At 41.2% G+C, this 21,110-nt stretch overlaps 1 protein-coding gene across 1 annotated transcript in view; it reads left to right on the forward strand.

Annotated features, from left to right (window-relative positions):
* Window positions 1-21,110, forward strand: part of mst1rb (macrophage stimulating 1 receptor b) — a 176,834-nt gene that overhangs the window by 106,891 nt on the left and 48,833 nt on the right. The window contains exon 14 of the mRNA XM_076268443.1: window positions 61-153. Coding sequence (XP_076124558.1) covers window positions 61-153 — 93 coding nt within the window. The remainder of the gene's footprint in view (window positions 1-60; window positions 154-21,110) is intronic.

Raw genomic sequence — 21,110 nt, forward strand, 5'->3', positions numbered from 1 at the left:
TCTACTGTGATGTGTGTGTGATGTGTGTTTGATGTGTGTAATTGTGTGATGCGTCTATAGGGGGCGTAGTGGAGAGCCACTTGGCCCAACTGTCCCACAACCACAACAGAAATAGCAGTCTGGACACGTCCCCTCCCGGAGATTACAGACGAGGTAGGACACACACACTCACACACACACACACACACACACACACACACACACACACACACACACACACACACTTACACACACTCATTCCCACACACACACACACACACACACACACACACACTTACACACCCACCCACTTACACACACACTCACACACACTCATTCCCACACACACACACACACACACACACTCACACACACACACACTTACACACACTCATTCACACACACACACACACACACACACACACACACTTGAGTGGATGAGAACAGATATGTCACTTCCAATTATCAATCAGACAAAGTAGAGGTTTTTGACCTGACAAGAACCTCCTTTGTGGGGATATGGTCAGGTTTTTAGTGCTTTGTGGTGACAATACGTACACACCATCTGGTTTACTATCCTTCTGGGGGCCCTAAACACACATTTCAGGTCTTTCTATTCTTCTGAGGAACATCTTAACACACTTCTCAGGTATATCATTCTTCTGGGGAACAGCTGTTCTGACATCACTAGACAGGACCAACAGTCAGACACCTGCACCCCAGATTGACTGCTGTCTAAACGTGAAGGTGATATGGCCTACCTATGGTCATAAAATTAGAGTTTTTTGGATTATGTATGCTGCAGGCATTATAGAACAGGTTTGTATTCTATGCTATGCTCTCTCTCTCTACATATATATATACATAGATGCCCCCATGGTGAGAGGCGGTATTCTATGCTATGCTCTCTCTCTCTCTACATATATATACACATAGATGCCCCCATGGTGAGAGGCGGTATTCTATGCTATGCTCTCTCTCTCTCTACATATATATACACATAGATGCCCCCATGGTGAGAGGCGGTATTCTATGCTATGCTCTCTCTCTCTCTACATATATATATACATAGATGCCCCCATGGGGAGAGGCGGCTGGGGGGGTTCTAAGACCATGTTACCATGGCACTGCAGTAGAGCTTGCTGAATGTTCTCATGGTGCAACTCAGCAACTGCTTCCCTCAACTCCTGTTCAGCCCCAATAGAGTTGGTGCCATTATCTGAGATAAAATGAGACACCTGACCGCTGTGACGCATGAAACGGTGGACGGCATTTATGCACAAATCTGTGTCTAGTATAACCCACCTCAAGATGGACTGCCCTAGTCGCCATACATGTAAAGAGAACAGCATAGCGCTTAATTCTGCTACGCCCTTTCTTCTTCTCCACTGGCCCATAGTAATCAATGACAACATAGATATGCTGCAAAAGTAATCAATGACAACATAGATATGCTGCAAAAGTAATCAATGACAACATAGATATGCTGCAAAAGTAATCAATGACAACATAGATATGCTGCAAAAGTAATCAATGACAACATAGATATGCTACAAAAGTAATCAATGACAACATAGATATGCTACAAAAGTAATCAATGACAACATAGATATGCTGCAAAAGTAATCAATGACAACATAGATATGCTGCAAAAGTAATCAATGACAACATAGATATGCTGCAAAAGGTACATGAAGAGCACTTGGGGGAAGAAAAGTATAAACGCAGAGCTCTTGAAGTCATGTACTGGCCAAAAATGAACCAAGATATTGGCCACACCACAGCCTAATGCGAAGTAAGGAATTCACTCCTGCACCTAATATGCAATCATCTTAAATCAGTCCTTCTGACCCTTCCCTCCTCATACATCACCAGCACCTGGTTCATGACCCATAGGTCAGAATCGCATTGCACTAGAACCACCATCCTGGAACAATCCCTCTGTCTGTTAGGCCTGTTAATCACTCAGCTCTACCCTTCTGTCCTCTGCCAGTCTTCGGGATGCTGTCTCAGCTCATGCAGAGATGTCTGTGGCCAGTTTCTTGAAGGCAGCATGTCTCGGCCCACTAACTCTAGCAACTCTCCGTTGGCTTGTGAGCTCGAAAAATTAAACTTCTATCTGGCCAATCAAATTGTCTATAGAGTTGTTAGGCGGGCTTAACAAAATGATTGATGGCAGAGTTGAAAAACGGTTTGGCTTGAATTCCCTGCTACTTGAAAACAAATAAAATAATGTTGCTGTTGGCGAACAGTGTGACACGAGTTAAGCTTTTATTAAGTTGGCAAAAGTTTGAACTAGCCAACTAGCTCCGCTGGTGGGAAACCATGGGACTCATAGCCTGTCCTATTGCGTGCAGAGGAAATTTGAAAGACAACCGATTATCCCGCCACTCGGACTGAGCACTGCGAACGGTGAGTGCCCAGACCCTACATTTTAATGTGGGTCTGGCTCGTCAGGCTAGCCTTTTGGGGCTTGCATGTAAAATCATTTCATAAAGGTTTTGATTTTTTTTATTTTTTTATTTATGATGCACACCATCAACCCATGCCCAAGCCATATCTGACACACGGTCAGAGATATACAAGCCACAGACAGACACACAGATGCATCTTTCTATATAGATAGGGTTTCTACACATGAATCAGAACTATCACTTGAACATACTTTAAACAAAGCTCTTTACTGAGTGACAATACAATTACAGATACTGAACAAGATACTGAACAAAGAATCCAAACAACAAAATACTGAACAAATTAAACTCTCAACCCTTTCTCTCTCTCTCTCTTCGCTTACCCCCCCCTTTCTCTATGCCCCCCCCCCCCACACACACACTCTCGATCCCCTCTCACCCTCTTTCCCCCCTCTCTCCATGCCCCCCCCCCACACACACACACTCTCGATCCCCTCTCACCCTCTTTCCCCCCTCTCTCCATGCCCCCCCCCCCCCACACACACACTCTCGATCCCCTCACACCCTCTTTCTCCCCGTCTCTCTTTCCCCCCTCTCTCCATGCCCCCCCCCCCACACACACACTCTCGATCCCCTCTCACCCTCTTTCCCCCCTCTCTCCATGCCCCCCCCCCCCCACACACACACTCTCGATCCCCTCTCACCCTCTTTCCCCCCTCTCTCCATGCCCCCCCCCCCCCACACACACACTCTCGATCCCCTCTCACCCTCTTTCTCCCCGTCTCTCTTTCCCCCCTCTCTCCATGCCCCCCCCCCCACACGCACACTCTCGATCCCCTCTCACCCTCTTTCCCCCCTCTCTCCTTCTCTCTCTATGCCCCCCCAACACTCTATCCCCTCTCCTCTCTCTATGCCCCCCCCCAACACTCTATCCCCTCTCCTCTCTCTATGCCCCCCCCCAACACTCTATCCCCTCTCCTCTCTCTATGGTCCCCCCAAACTCTACCCCCTCTCCTCTCTCTATTGTCCCCCCAAACTCTACCCCTTCTCCTCTCTCTATTGTCCCCCCAAACTCTACCCCCTCTCATCTCTTTCCTGTCTATCATCCTTCCTCGTTTCACATTTTCCTCTTCAGTGCAGTAATTCGATTTTTTATGTCAAATTTGAGTGCCTTCCAGTCTCTATTTTTCAGTGCTTCTGGCTCTGATTGAAGGCACTTATCACAGTCACACTTTCTTGGAACACTGCAGGTCAAAATGAAGTTTCTCATGTGCTTTTCCACAGCAGTTATCTCCTCGGTTTCCCAGGGCCTCTTCTTCTGTGGCTTGTGAACTAAGTAAGAAATGAATGACAAATTAGCTTAGGATATAAATGGACAGTAATTGTGATTCAACTAAAGTCTATTGTACAACATATAGGATATCCTTACTGGTCTTGGACTTTTTCTTCTGGACACTTTTTCTTCCGTCGTCTCCATCTGAACTGCTTTCCCGTTCATTTAGCCGTAAAACACTCCGTGTCTGCTTTTGTACTGAATGACGAGGAGAACATTGTTATTGTTAAAACTTAATTCACATAGAATCCAAGCTGATCTGAGAATCATATAGTGAAGGCAATACATTGGTGGATTTTATTCTATACAACAGAAATGCGCTGGTGTACTGCTTTAAGGTAGTCTCTATTTAGCAGCTGCCTGTTCAACTGGTTTGAGAGTTGTGTAAGTGTTGAGGATGTATCAAGATCACAACACACTTCTCGGGTATTGCTATTCTTCTGCACACTGCTTGTTAAACAAAATCTTTCAGCAATACAGTCCTCCTGGGTATCCCCTCGTCACACCCTGCTTGATCTACATTTTGCAGTGGGGACAGAATGAAAATAACCCTGAAAAACACCTCATCTATGATGAGCTGTGGCAGATGGGGAGTACCTTCAACCATAAGCTTATCCCTCCAAAATGCAAAACAGAGCAGTTCAGGGGGCACATAGTGACAACAGCCATAAGACTGTCCAACAGTACAGGAACAACCCCCCACCCCTTCCATTCTCAAACTGGGAACCTCTTAGTCCATGAGCCACAGGGGGTCGTCACTACCACTTGGGGGGGCAAATTCTCACTATATTTTTCTGAAAGCTACATATCTCTGGAATATAAAATGGTATGAGAGCAAGTTGGATTTTGTAGCTTTGTGGCTGTACAGGCCTTCAAAGTTGACCTCTGATTTGAAAAAAAGGAAATTCCGCCTGGCATCTAAAGTCTTTGCTCGGACGCAGCATCGTTTCACAAACTATGGACGCGAAGACTGCTGGTCAAATTATGTGCAGTGCTTCGCAATCAGGAGGAAATACTGTATATGTTAAGTTGATCTGTTTGCATCTTTCCAGCGTGTGTTGCTGGCCTAGCCTAGGGAAGAAAATATCTGTCTAAGTTATAATAGCCTACCTGTAATATCTGCCAGCAGCTTGCTTGCCAGCGTTTCCCAGTAGGCTAGGCCTACTTCGCAAAAGTTGTGAAATATAACCGCATATTTTTTGAATTACGGCGACTGCTACATAAAAAAAAAATATGTGCGTTCATAATATGTGCATGCTTGAGATGAAACCAGCATTTTTCAGCAGGATCATGCGAGGAGGACCTGTTTCTTAATTCATTTTAAACAAGTCAATGGTTTTACAATGTTTCAGTCAAGCTTTGGTTGGTTTAGATACAACTGGTATGCAAAATGTAAAGTAGTGGATTAACTTTAATTTGCTGTGCTGCATATTGGACAATTACGGAGCCCTCCGGGTGACATGGGGAAAAAAAACATGAAGAAGAAAAAAAAAAAAGTAATGGGGAAAAAAAACATGAAGAAGAAAAAAAAAAATGATGCACTTTTGCGGGATCTCATTGCGAGATCTCGCAAAACTTTTTTTTATACTTTTGGAACTTGCTGGGCTTCCTAATTTCGAGGTATCACTAATACCTATTAAATAAATGTAAAGGACACAGAACTGTAAGCTCAAATTCAAAAACGTTTGAAGTCTACCCAAACATATAGTTACAGGAAGCCACGTTGTTGTTTAAACTATTGTTGCTTCTAGCCCACGTAACCTCCAGTTTCACTTGCTGCAGGGACGCACACATTGCATGAGCGATCATAAGCATTCTATCTCCGATGTAGAACTCAAATGTGTCTTGACGCCGCCGTTTGTAAGATCAGATCAAATAAGACGTTCTAAATGGAACGCGATGTAATTAAGCTGTTCCTTTCCAAGCGTCTTGGAGACGTACTGTATGTGTGCTGACTGGGCTATGTCTATATAGTTGATGACACCAAATGAATAAGTATGCTGCAAATGAGCAGACGTGTGAAGCACCGGGCATAACTTAATTTCGCGGCTACGTGGAGCCGTAGTAGGTTCATTGTTGAGGAGGCCCATAGTTTGAGAAAAGCTGCAGATCATAGGCAGAGAAAGCATAATGCTCTGAGAACAGTAGCCAAAGGTTTTCCTGCAGAAACAGGTGCCTTGGTGCACGCACCCCGCTTTCACTTTGACTCCCTGCATTGTGACAAAAACTGTCAGTCAGACAGTGAATTTTGGTTTACTAAATTAGCATAATGCAGTAACAATTATCATTTCAATTCTATCTGAAATCTGCTCACTGCAGACGTTACAATGCAGACCCAAGCAGCAGCATAGCCTTGAAAGACGTACACTTTGAATTTGATCAGAGCGGCTCTGGTTCTTCACCTAACTTGATGTGATTGGCTGGATGACCGTTCAATCAAATCAACAGACCTATTTGTGTCTCTGTGTGTGCGTTATAGATACCGTTCCAACTCTTTACGGGAACGTTTATTTCCATATTTTACTTTCAATTTAATCTGACAAAAAGTGTGGGGGATAGAATCGTGTTCCAGCAAAACTGTGTACGTTATAACACCCACATCCCCCAGGCTTGCTATGCGCCTGTGCGTGTCTGCACGCAGGTGTCTCCCTCTCCCTCCCGTGTCATAGGCCTATGTAATGTGTCCAGAAAACCCACAACACGCAACAGTGATAGAGCAACATAGTATCATGATACGATTGCCATCTGGCGGTAGTGGTTTGTGGGCCTATTGGGGTCAAGTAGGAAGCCCAGCAAGTTCCAAAGGTAGAAAAAAAGTTTTGCGAGATCCCGCAATGAGATCCCGCAAAAGTGCATCGTTTTTTTTTGTTCTTCTTCATGTTTTTTTTCCCCATTACTTTTTTTTTTTTTTTTTTTTTTTTAACCCATGTTTTTTTTCCCCATGTCACCCGGAGGGCTCCGTAGACAATAGATGCACATAGTAAATTATATAAAGTAGGCTAATTAAAATATGTAAATAGCTTAGTCTAACTTTGAAAAAAATATTGAAGGGAATCCAGTCCAGTGCACATGTCTTTGGCAAGTAGCCCTAGGCTACTACAGACACAGGTGAAGAACAGTCAGCCTCAGCAGTAAGCAAAACCAAATATGTACAGCCAGCTTCAAAAGCAAGCAGCCCAGACCCTAAAATTGGCCATTTATAGCTGTGAAGGTAATTCACACACAATTATTTTTCTTTCGCCAAAATATATTTGGTAACTTCTGTAGACATCCAAAATGGGGTGGAGGTTAAAATTAGTAGGAAAAACTATTGCATAAACAGTCATATATATCTTTTTGCTGTGGTATAGTCTTAATTTTCATCTTGAAAAGGTCTTAAAAGTCTTTAAATTTGCACTTGGAAAATGTGCAGATACCCTGAGAAAGACCGTTGGTTAGCTAGCTTATTTAAAATATCCTAAACTTATTTTGACCCTGCCTTTAAAAAAAATTGGAATCGAGAATCGTTAGGAACCGGAATCGAAAAAAGAAATCGGAATTGGAATCGTTCAAATTGAAATGATACCCAACCCTAGTTAATATAGAATATGTTTTGTTTCTTTTAACTTGCATAAAACACTGTCCTGCGGCTTATACAGTGGGCAGTGCTTCGACTTGGCCAACTTCCCTCGCGGTCCGCGCGCGGGATCAGGCGGTATCACGCAACTTTAATTTGTATTTGTACCTACAAAGGCGAATTTGGTATAAATATCTATATATATTCTGAAAGTACATGTTATAAGGATTTTATTTCACCCCCCTTTTACATATGCACAACTTATTGTTTTCAGAGCCACACAATTTGAAGTTCAACAGTGTATGTCAATGTGAGGCTTAGTATGTGACTCGGTACACATTTAGTATGGCCTAGTACCTACAAAGGCGAATTTGGTATAAATATCTATATATATTCTGAAAGTACATGTTATAAGGATTTCATTTCACCCCCCTTTTACATTAGCCTGGTAAACCAGACCCTGGAATCTTTCAGATTAAGGGTCTGGCCACGAGTAATGAAAATGGCCCAATTCGAGGGGCGGCACCAAGCATGCATTTGAAATTCTCACTGCACACAGTTGGATAACGCTACGACCAATCACAACAATTCACGGTGTGACGTATCCAGTTCTTGCAAAGGAACGATTTGAGGGCGATTTTCTGCTCCTCTTTTAGTTGAAAAGCCAAATTTAAATCCTTTATTGTAGCGGCCAAAGCCGTTTCAAACAACTGGTGTTCATCGGTAGCTATCTTGCAATGTTTTCTAGATGATTCCGGACGTCGCAGCACCGTCGTCATCAGTGCAGCTCGCCTTTGTCCCGCCTACACCGATTTGATTGGTCCCTCTCGCTCGAGAGGTAGAAGAAATTTGGATCATTGCTCGTGGCCAGAGTATCTTGCGGGCACAATTCAAATTGTGCTCTCGCAAGAACTCTGGATTTCCAGGGTACTTTTACATATGCACAACTTATTGTTTTCAGAGCCACACAATTTGAAGTTCAACAGTGTATGTCAATGTGAGGCTTAGTATGTGACTCGGTAGAGAGTTAGTATGGCCTGGTACCTACAAAGGCGAACTTGGTATAAATATCTATATATATACTGAAAGTACACGTTATAAGGATTTAATTTCACCCCCCTTTTACATATGCACAACTTATTGTTTTCAGAGCCACACAATTTGAAGTTCAACAGTGTATGTCAATGTGAGGCTTAGTATGTGACTCGGTACAGAGTTAGTATGGCCTGGTACCTACAAAGGCGAATTTGGTATAAATATCTATATATATTCTGAAAGTACATGTTAAGGATTTCATTTCACCCCCCTTTTACATATGCACAACTTATTGTTTTCACAGCCACACAATTTGAAGTTCAACAGTGTGTGTCAATAGAAGGCCTAGTGACTTGGTACAGACTTGGTATTGCCTGGTACTACAAAGGCGAACTTGGTATACATATCTATGTGTATTCTGAAAGTATATGTTATAAGGAGTCCATTTTACACCCCTTTTAAATATGCACAACTTATTGTTTCCATAGCCACACAATTTAAAGTTCAATAGTATTGTGTATAGTATGGCAGGCCTAGGGTAGGCTATATGAGTTCGTACAGAGTTAGTATGGCACCTATAAAGACAAATTTGGCATAAATATCTATTCTGAAAGTACAAGGAGTCCATTTTAGCCTACCACCCTAAGTTTGAACTAAGTGGTATTTGATAATAGTGTTATTTTAGGTCATGTTCATGAAAAAGGTAATCCTTCCACAATTATATTAATGCAAAGTAAACTTTAAATCAATGTATAGTACATTATAATCCCCTTTTTTCTATGTTTGTTTTTGTTCCCCTCTCTTTTAATAGTAGCCTACATCAGGAGATGGAGACGTTTGTCCAGAGAATGTCCGTAGACGGGCTCTGGTTTGTCTTGCCTTGCATTGAGAAAGGTGTTGCGTGAGATCACTTCCGTTCAATTTCAAGGATGTTAGCAAGACAATTCTGCTACAATTACAACATTTGCACATGCATTTACATAGGCTAAGTTTCAGCAACATGTTTACATTTCGTGTAAACCTTTGAAATAATCTGAAAACCGAATTTTAACCTAATTTATCTGATCGTTCGTCTGTACCTTTATTTTGACGCTTTTCGCCGCCATACTACCCGCTATTGTCGCGTATTGTCGCTTACTGTCGATAGCTCCACGGAACTTGATATTTATAGTCTGCTCTTCTTCAGCTGTGCTTCTACTGACCAAGTATCTGCCTTGCTGCCCTTTACTGGTCTGGGGTGTACCTATTCACATTGCACATATTACCTTAAGTTACACTGATCTTCAACTCCACTGTAGCACAATGGCCAAGGCACTTGCCTCACAAACGGGCAACCCAGGTTCAAAACCCCCCATCCAAGCAAAAGGGAAAGAAAACTAGTTTTCTTAAGGAAACATATGAAGAAAACTCTTCTTGATCAAGGCACTTGAACAAGGAATTCAATTGCTACATCCAAACCTGTCTAAGACATAGTTATAGATCACTTCACTCATCTTTTCCAACTTAGCCGTAACCTCTTTCTCCATCAACCCTTCTGTACTCCTCTCTCTCTTCTGAGACTGGGTTTCTGATGATTGCATACATACATTGCATACATACATACAAGTATTTGGAACCACATGAAAAAAAAAAACATACCTTGTGTGTCAGACTCACGCTGTACCTCAGTGTCACTGTCTACATTCTCTGAGATAAGGAAGGAGATGGAAATGACAAATCGTAAAGTGGCAATTAATTTGATTGTCTGACTTCAACAACTGTAGCTGAAACATGACTTAAACCTGTTCATTTTTCTATCTAAAGTCTACACTTTACACAGAAATATGTGAAGACAGACATCAGTCTTTGTAGTATGAAAATACATATCTTGTGTGTCAGACTCAACCTGTACCTCATGGTCACTGTCAAGGTTCACACTCTCTGAGATGAGCAAGGGGATGAAAGTCAAAAGGTACCAATTCATTTTATAATACATGATTTTGACCTGGACATTTTTTAAGCTTAAGTCTACCTTTTACACAGAAATGTGTGAAGAAAAACATCAGAAATACCTTCTGGACCGATTGTGATGTCATCCAGGCCTTTGCCTTTGAATTCTGCCAAACGCCCCTGTTCAAGAGCCAAGAGGACTTTGCTAATTTTAGCAGCCTGTAAAATTGCCGATGGACTCTGACATCATGGCCAAGGAAATTGGCTAATTGGTCCAGCTCTGTATTACTGAGGTTGAGAACTTGAGAGAGTGTTCCGGTTTGTTTGCGCAGTTTTGTAGAAGTGAGACTTGTATAGTTTGCAATACCACAGACCTTGGCAAAATCTCTGATACAATCAGAACCACGGTAGCAGGTCAATACAGACGGCCTGGCAAATAGGTAGCCATTTTCCTTAAGAATCCCACATTCATGTCGCTTGGCAACAAGGAGGTCCAACGATCTCTGCATTTCTGGAGTTAGGAGGACCGGGACCTTTCTTCCTCTTTTTCCTCGTATCTCCAACCTCCTGAAATGCTGGCAGAGTTTTTTCTCTAGTTCTGAAAGCGCCATACCCACATCTTCCTGCAGATCTACTGGATTTGGAGCAAAATAGGTAGAGAGGGGCATTTTTGAAACTTCTCCTGTTCTATGTCGGTTGAACATCATGACTTGTGTCAAAGTGATTTTAGTCAGATGTACCCAAGTCTTTTTAGATGGCTCTGAGGACAGTTCGTTGTAAAACTGTTCTTGCTGCATGTCCAAATAGGAGTGGAGTTTCTGAACATCCTTAGTGAACGGAATCAACTGAGGAACATTCCATTTCGATTCATGCATTGTTCTCAGTGATGCAGCTGAAATGAGTTTGTTCCATCTGGCTTCGTACACTGAGCGGAACCTACGAGCATCTTTTGCTGCTGGTTGGTTGTTTTGCATACTTGCACGGGCTTCAAGATGCAGCGATATCTTCACCAGACTATGCCCAATTTTTAGTGCAAGACTTGGACGCTTGTAGGTGCTGGATTCAGAGACAAAGCCAGCCACGAGTTGCACAGCTTGCACAACATGCATGAAATTTTCAGGCTTCATGTGATCTTCGATGGTCTTCAAGGGAGTGGTTTTCCTCGAACAAATCAAAAGCCTTCCCAGTTCCCTCATTTTCTGACGGATATATTCATGTTTGCCAACATCATATCCATGCTTGTTATACAAATGCACACCATACTCCATGATCCAGACATCAGATTTAACTGCAAAGTAAACGTCATCTTGAATCATATGGTTTAGGACCTTCCAGAATTCTGCTTTGACTCCAGGTGGTGGTGGTACAGCAAAAGCACAAAGTGCTTGCACCCGTGTTTTGCCAGGCTTCGTAGGGCCACTAGGCTTAAACTTGCATATCATCATGTGGCGCCACATAACTTTCTTTGTGAAATAGCCTTGACAATATATACAGTGATCAAAATCTCTGGGTTTAGAATCATCTTTTGGTTGTTTCCGAGGAACAAGCTTTCCAACACCAGTATTTAAGACCTCAGAATTGTGGGCAAAGTTGCCTCTATTTCTCAAATGTTCCAGATGCAGTCTTCTTTGTTTAGAACCTTTTGGAAAAGACCCAGCCTGTGCAACTTCTTTCTCGTTTTTATGAGCACGCTCTAAATGCCTGGCCATTTTTATAAATCCCCTCTTACAGTATAAACAGTACTGTTTTTTGTTATATTGTCGTGATCCATCCTCTTTTTTACAGACAGCAGGTACAGTAAGTAAGTCGTCAGCTACATCTGCAGTGGGGGAAGTAGTACTGTCAGGACAAACCAGTGTCGAGCTTCCATGAGGATCTTCAGTGTGTGAAGTTTCTGATGACTGTCAACCAAAAGAATGTGATCGGCAACGGGATACACTTCTGGAATGGTGCCTTTTCCGTTTCAAAGCACTGCTCTTTCGTATGAGTGAGCGTCCCCTTAATGTAATTTTCTTCTGATTGGATGTTTCAAAAACTTCACTGGTGTCCGTTTCATCAGATGAATCGCTTGTATCAGGAACATATTCTTCTTCACTTTCATCTGATGTCTCAAAAAGCTCATAGGAATCAAAATCGGTTGGTCTGTTAATCTTTGGGAGGGGGGGGGGATAAAATAAATAAAAATAGCTCAGTTACTTAACTTTTTCAATGCAGTTTTATATAAAATGAACCAACTATAATGTCCATCTTCATTAGTGCCTTGATTACCTGAATGCTTTTGGTCCTCCTCAGTTTAGGGACATAAGGTTGGTCTTGGTCTGAGGACTCCTGAAGTAGATTACATCTCTAGAGTATCACAAATCAACAGCACATTGATATATAAGTACAAAATAAAATAAGAATAAGTGATAAAAAGAAATATAGAATATAGAAAGACAAAGGAAAACACAGGAATACTTAATGGTAACGAAGGTTACTTTATAATCTTTTTATCTAAGTGGCAATAGATATTAATTACAAGTCAATGGTCATGTGCAAATTCACATGCAAAATGTGTAAAAAAAAATGCATAGAAATAAACTGCGGACTGTAAATCATTGGAAAACATTTCAATGACAGAATTTGGCCATTGTGGTCCACGAATTTCCATCAGCTTGGTCATATGTAATGACTATCGTTCTTTATAGAGAACAAGAAGTTGATCTTTTCTACAATAGCAACTGAAATGAAAATTCCATACCTTTTTCTTGGGCGAAAGCAGACCACAGTGTTCAGGTGTTTCATAACTGTCAGCTACTCCAGACTCAATCACAGTACGTTTCTCTCCAATCTAAAAGACAACGTTTAAGGAATAACTAGAAATGAACAAATATTATTTATGTGCACAACCAACAACCATTAAAGCCACAAAAATGGAGTGGAATGGGGAAAAAAGGAATGGAAAAAAAAGCGCAACAATTTCAAATGTACACCGAATTTAGTCAAGCACTGTTTTAGGAAGAGGTAAAGGGTAGTTAACTCTTCAGGCGCCAGAGGTTTTTGGGAAAATTATACGATTTGGGCAGCAAGACTTCAAAAGACTGGCTTAAAAGTGGCTAAAGATAAAGACTTGGTGTATATGAGAAAAATGTTCTGTATGGCCTAAAGTTCATGTGTAGTGTAATTCTGAGCTAATTTGCATATAGTGACGTCATAGGCAGAGTCACAAAGGCAGCCACTCCAAAGCGCACAGCTCGCCATTTTGCACGTGAATCAAACAACCATCAACTTTGCTAGTTCTTATTTTTGTTACATCCCTGACCCCTCTTACATATCCACCAGCTTTACAACATACACTTTGACTATGTTTACACCTGCTACACCCACTTATACACTGTTCAAACAAGCCCCCTATTCGTGTGCTTCATGGGTGGTTCATTGCCATCATTATTTGTCGCTATTTCTAGCCTTATTTTCACTACCCCTGGTGCCTTTGCATCCCCACCAGTTCTCATACTAACATTACAATAACATTTACCTCTGCAAACATCATCTATGTTGGTCAATGAGCTCAAACAAACATTGTGTGCTTTGTGAAATCGTGACACTATCAGCGGTAAACATTATGCTGAGAAGCAATGCGAATATGACGATCATTAGATGATCAATCGTTATCTTCCCAAAGAAAATATACAGTAGATAATACATTAACGAACCCAATTCTGCAATATCGATGACCTTTTTATTTACAATTTAGTGTATTTCAGCTTGAATTTAGTCGCATTTGGCAGCATCCCGACTTCCGGATCTGGCTTTAACTCGTGGGTTTCATGCTGTTGTTTGAATGCATTTCCCTATGTGATTTTCAATAGAAACATGACGTCATCTTGAGCTGACATCGAAGTACTACATGTCTGCCAACTAGTGGAGGGGAGTTCAAACTAAATTTGACACCGTATTTGACAAAATTGTCCGTTTAATTCAATACGGCACCTTGTCGACTTTAGTTCAGGAAATAGTGCCGCGTAATAGTTCATGTTCCGAACTTTGAGGTGGACAAACGCACGCAAAAGTAGGTCTCTGGCCAATGTCCTATGGCAATGCTGCAGGACCACCCTGGTGGCACCTGCTTCCGCAGCAGCTCTGGCTATAGCACTGCAGGAGTGGCCAAGTCCACGGCTTCTCAGTGATGCGGCAAGACCACGCTGGTGGAGAGCATGTGAGAAGCAAAGTTTATGGAGCGTCTCTTGACACTTGTTTGTCTCGTGCGACTGCGCGGCGGGCATTGACGGGAGACCGAACGCTAAAGAGTGCTAAGGGATATTAAAGCAACGTATATACGTCAGAGGTTGATTAGTGGATTTAAGCCATTAGTTGGAATGAATGTATTACTTAAAAGGGTGTCAGGCAAGGTTGCAGGTCTGGATTCTGGAGCACAGAACCATGCCAATTCTGATGACTGCATCAGTATACGATGCACATACTCCAAGCACCCCTCTGGATTAAATCAGGGTAAAATTAGATATTTAGGACCAAACAGTCTGAACAGGTGGTGAATGGGGAGGGGGTGGGTGTGAGCGCAAAGTAAAGCTGAGTCACCGACGGGTGAGATGTGTATAAGTAACCTCTGACTGCAGAGGAGGAGTGGCATATTTCGTCATGTTCCTCTTGAACTTACGTTAGTAAACGCCATTTAACATTAAAACTAACATTGACCTGTTTGTGCACAAGAACAGCAATTAAAATGAATTACAAGGCCACACTCACATCTTCAATATTGTGTCTTCCATGTTGATGACTTAAGTTTCAAAAATTAGAATTTTACCTGACAAGAAAATGGTGTGGTTGGTCATACCTAAAAACTAATTTTCTGACACGAACAAGAAGTTATTCTTTCCTGGAAGAGCAACCGAAATGAAAATCATTACCTTTTTCTTGGAAACTGACGAAAGCACTGCAGGCTGCTGGGATGTTTGAGGGGCCTCTACTGCTGTAGACTTAGTCACAACGGGTTCCTCTTCGATCTGAAAACAATGTTCGACAACATTCAAGAATAGCTGGTTGTCAGTACTTTCTTACCATTTCATATCACCACAAACAATTCCTAAGACATACACAAAAAACACATAGTTATAGTACAGTATATACTGTAAAGTTATACATAATAGTTAAAAATCCCATGTTAATGTTTAATCAAAACACTAAAAAGCCATTAGAAGAGGTTCAGGAATAGTGTCTGAAGATTCTCATTCATCCAGGTCATGGTAGTCAAGTTCAGTTAGTTAAGCCAACTGGACTTCTTTTTTTTTGACATATGCTAATTATGTTAATTAGTGAGTCATGTGACCCATTGTCACATGATGAGGGGTGTGGTCTACAGTTCACAGTTCTGAACAACAATGAATATCATTAATTGTTAATGAGAAAATGTAGCTATCGTGGTCCCCAGAATTCCACCAGACCAGAAAATTGTGTGCTTGGTCACACCTAACCACTATTCTTCCAATAGACATTTTAATAATAGGTTGATGTGGTCCCCTCAAGGTGCAAAAACCAGAATGTGCTTGGCACTAAATATAAGATGGGTTCCACTGATCACAACACTTTTCCTTTTTCTATTATACAGTTTTTTTAATTAAAAATAACAGTTAAAGACCCTATCAATTGAATATTCTTTCATAGGGGAGCCAGTGAAATGAACTCATTACCTTTTTCTCGGACACTGATGATAGCACTGCAAGCTGCGGAGATGTTTCAGGGGCCTCTACTGCAGGAGACATGGTCTCAACTGGTTCCTCTTCAATCTGAAAAACAATGTGAAACAACATTCAGGAATAGCTGGTTGTCAGCACTCTCTTATTTCAATTCACACCCAACAATTCCTACAACATGCCCAGTAAAAATACAGATTGTGTGGGGGAAAAAAAATCATGTGTTCTTGTTGTCTCAAAAAGTCTACAGAAGGTTAAGGTGCAGTTAGCTGGGATCAGCTGCATGCTAAAGCATCGTCATCACCACATTTCTGAGTAAAACTTACCTGTACACGGAAGTGGCAGTACGTGTTCCATACAAACACACGTTCATATCAAAATTCATGTCTAAACCATGTTGTTTATCTAAATTTCTAATGTCTGAACTAAAATTAATATCATTAATTGTTAATGACAAAATGTAGCTATCGTGGTCCCCAGAATTGCACCAGACCAGAAAATTGCGTGCTTGGTCACACCTAACCACTATTCTTCCAACAATCGGTTGATGTGGTCCCCTCAAGGTGCAAAAACCAGAATGTGCTTGGCACTAAATATTAAAGATGGGTTCCACTGATCACAACACTATTCCTTCTTCTATCTAACAGTTAAAGACCCTATCAATTGAATATTCTTTCAGAAGGGAGCCAGTGACATAAAACTCATTACCTTTTTCTCGGACACTGATGATAGCACTGCAAGCTGCGGAGATGTTTCTGGGGCCTCTACTGCAGGAGACATGGTCTCAACTGGTTCCTCTTCAATCTGAAAAACAATGTGAAACAACATTCAGGAATAGCTCGTTGCCAGCACTTTCTTATTTCAATTAACCTCAAACGATTCCTACAACATGCACGATAAAAATACAGATTGTGTGGGGGAAAAAAAAAATCATGTGTTCTTGTTGTATCTGAAGTCTCAAAAAGTCTAGAGAAGGTTAAGGTGCAGTTAGCTGGGATCAGATACTACTGTGCTGCATGCTAAAGCATTGTCATCACCACATTTCTGAGTAAAACTTACCTGTACACGAAAGTGGCAGTACGTGCTCCATACAAACACACAATCATATCAAAGTTCATGTCTAAACCATGTTGTTTATCTAAATTTCTAATGTCTGAACTAAAATTAATATCCTTAATTGTTAATGACAAAATTTAGCTATCGTGGTCCCCAGAATTGCACCAGACCAGAAAATTGTGTGCTTGGTCACACCGAACCACTATTCTTCCAACAATCGGTTGATGTGGTCCCCTCAAGGTGCAAAAACCAGAATGTGCTTGGCACTAAATATTAAAGATGGGTTCCACTGATCACAACACTATTCCTTCTTCTATCTAACAGTTTTTATTAAAAATAACAGTTAAAGACCCTATCAATTAAATATTCTTTCAGAAGGGAGCCAGTGACATAAAACTCATTACCTTTTTCTCGGACACTGATGATAGCACTGCAAGCTGCGGAGATGTTTCTGGGGCCTCTACTGCAGGAGACATGGTCTCAACTGGTTCCTCTTCAATCTGAAAAACAATGTGAAACAACATTCAGGAATAGCTCGTTGCCAGCACTTTCTTATTTCAATTAACCTCAAACGATTCCTACAACATGCACGATAAAAATACAGATTGTGTGGGGGGGGAAAAAAATCATGTGTTCTTGTTGTATCTGAAGTCTCAAAAAGTCTAGAGAAGGTTAAGGTGCAGTTAGCTGGGATCAGATACTACTGTGCTGCATGCTAAAGCATTGTCATCACCACATTTCTGAGTAAAACTTACCTGTACACGAAAGTGGCAGTACGTGCTCCATACAAACACACAATCATATCAAAGTTCATGTCTAAACCATGTTGTTTATCTAAATTTCTAATATCTGAACTAAAATTAATATCATTAATTGTTAATGACAAAATGTAGCTATCGTGGTCCCCAGAATTGCACCAGACCAGAAAATTGTGTGCTTGGTCACACCTAACCACTATTCTTCCTACAGACATTTTAATAATAGGTTGATGTGGTCCCCTCAAGGTGCAAAAACCAGAATGTGCTTGGCACTAAATATTAAAGATGGGTTCCACTGATCACAACACTATTCGTTCTTCTATCTAACAGTTTTTATTAAAAATAACAGTTAAAGACCCTATCAATTGAATATTCTTTCATAGGGGAGACAGTGACATAAAACTCATTACCTTTTTCTTGGACACTGTCGAAAGCACTGCAAGCTGCGGAGATGTTTCAGGGGCCTCTACTGCAGGAGACATGGTCTCAACTGGTTCCTCTTCAATCTGAAAAACAATGTGAAACAACATTCAGGAATAGCTCGTTGCCAGCACTTTCTTATTTCAATTAACCTCAAACGATTCCTACAACATGCACGATAAAAATACAGATTGTGTGGGGGGGGGGAAAAATCATGTGTTCTTGTTGTATCTGAAGTCTCAAAAAGTCTAGAGAAGGTTAAGGTGCAGTTAGCTGGGATCAGATACTACTGTGCTGCATGCTAAAGCATTGTCATCACCACTTTTCTGAGAAAAACTTACCTGTACACGAAAGTGGCAGTACGTGCTCCATACAAACACACAATCATATCAAAGTTCATGTCTAAACCATGTTGTTTATCTAAATTTCTAATGTCTGAACTAAAATTAATATCCTTAATTGTTAATGACAAAATGTAGCTATCGTGGTCCCCAGAATTGCACCAGACCAGAAAATTGTGTGCTTGGTCACACCGAACCACTATTCTTCCAACAATCGGTTGATGTGGTCCCCTCAAGGTGCAAAAACCAGAATGTGCTTGGCACTAAATATTAAAGATGGGTTCCACTGATCACAACACTATTCCTTCTTCTATCTAACAGTTTTTATTAAAAATAACAGTTAAAGACCCTATCAATTAAATATTCTTTCAGAAGGGAGCCAGTGACATAAAACTCATTACCTTTTTCTCGGACACTGATGATAGCACTGCAAGCTGCGGAGATGTTTCTGGGGCCTCTACTGCAGGAGACATGGTCTCAACTGGTTCCTCTTCAATCTGAAAAACAATGTGAAACAACATTCAGGAATAGCTCGTTGCCAGCACTTTCTTATTTCAATTAACCTCAAACGATTCCTACAACATGCACGATAAAAATACAGATTGTGTGGGGGGGGGAAAAAATAATGTGTTCTTGTTGTATCTGAAGTCTCAAAAAGTCTAGAGAAGGTTAAGGTGCAGTTAGCTGGGATCAGATACTACTGTGCTGCATGCTAAAGCATTGTCATCACCACATTTCTGAGTAAAACTTACCTGTACACGAAAGTGGCAGTACGTGCTCCATACAAACACACAATCATATCAAAGTTCATGTCTAAACCATGTTGTTTATCTACATTTCTAATATCTGAACTAAAATTAATATCATTAATTGTTAATGACAAAATGTAGCTATCGTGGTCCCCAGAATTGCACCAGACCAGAAAATTGTGTGCTTGGTCACACCTAACCACTATTCTTCCTACAGACATTTTAATAATAGGTTGATGTGGTCCCCTCAAGGTGCAAAAACCAGAATGTGCTTGGCACTAAATATTAAAGATGGGTTCCACTGATCACAACACTATTCCTTCTTCTATCTAACAGTTTTTATTAAAAATAACAGTTAAAGACCCTATCAATTGAATATTCTTTCATAGGGGAGACAGTGACATAAAACTCATTACCTTTTTCTTGGACACTGTCGAAAGCACTGCAAGCTGCGGAGATGTTTCAGGGGCCTCTACTGCAGGAGACATGGTCTCAACTGGTTCCTCTTCAATCTGAAAAACAATGTGAAACAACATTCAGGAATAGCTCGTTGCCAGCACTTTCTTATTTCAATTAACCTCAAACGATTGCTACAACATGCACGATAAAAATACAGATTGTGTGGGGGAAAAAAAAAATCATGTGTTCTTGTTGTATCTGAAGTCTCAAAAAGTCTAGAGAAGGTTAAGGTGCAGTTAGCTGGGATCAGATACTACTGTGCTGCATGCTAAAGCATTGTCATCACCACATTTCTGAGTAAAACTGACCTGTACACGAAAGTGGCAGTACGTGCTCCATACTGTTGGATTCACGATCGTTTTGCGTTGTGTTTTAGTTCTGATGTCTGTATTGAAGATGGTCAATAAAGCTTGACGGCTGGATCAGGATCGGTGATCAAAAGAATTTATTGTAGATGGTACATCACTCACTAACCGCGCACAGGCTAAGTCTCAAACAGTAAAACTGCACAGAGTCTAACAGGTGTGGTAGTTAGTAGAAGCGGGCTGCTGCTGAGCGTCTTGGCATAAGATGCTCCCCGAGTCGCTTCCTCGATTCGTCTCCAAGTCCAAACCTGAGACAAAGCCTGTTATACTAAAATCATATCTACGTAAATCATGCCAACGTGGAAGGTACCAGCCATAGCTCAAAAATAATAGGAAAAGTACTAGCCATGAAAACAGAATAACAAGGTGATATCTCATTCTGCCCATGCTATCACTACGGCCCTGAACATGGCAGTCTGCTATGTGCAGCCATACAGGCGCCTAAGGATTAGAACTAGGGAGTGAAACAATGGCATGCACCTCTCCACGTCTCTACTACACACAAAAGTAACACAGATGAACACATCAGAATACATACAGAAATACCCCAGATTTCTACAGTCCCCCCTCTTGATCAATTAAAAAACACAGATTTTTATAGATCATACAAAACAAATAAAAGGAGTCTGATGTGGTCTAAAGAACAGAGGACAAACCAAGACAAGATTACTTCTCTAGCACTTTGAAAAAGGAAAAAGTGCCGGTGTCTTAAAAGAAAACATAATAACTGATTTCGTTCCGGAGGATTGTCTCACACATAAAAAGAAATTAAAAAGGAAAGGAATCAAACCCACATCCCCGGTTCATCCCGAGGCTGGGCAGGAGGTACTCTAACAGGGGCCAATCTTGGAGTGGTAGTGGTGGCACGCTTGATGATACACAACACAACTTGGATAGCTAAGTAGATGACAAAGATGGGAATGAGCAGGGGCAAAATTAACTGGACAATCTGAGCAAACAGGGACCCACCCCAGCTACTCAACCAACCTCCCAGGGACCAGCTACCATTATCCCGCTTAAGCTGCT

The sequence above is a fragment of the Alosa pseudoharengus genome, unplaced genomic scaffold (assembly GCF_046254945.1).
Source record: "Alosa pseudoharengus isolate Yale_2024_CS ecotype anadromous, Long Island Sound unplaced genomic scaffold, YU_APseudo_1.1 YU_APseudo_1.1_scf_5, whole genome shotgun sequence".
Lineage (NCBI taxonomy): Eukaryota > Metazoa > Chordata > Actinopteri > Clupeiformes > Clupeidae > Alosa > Alosa pseudoharengus.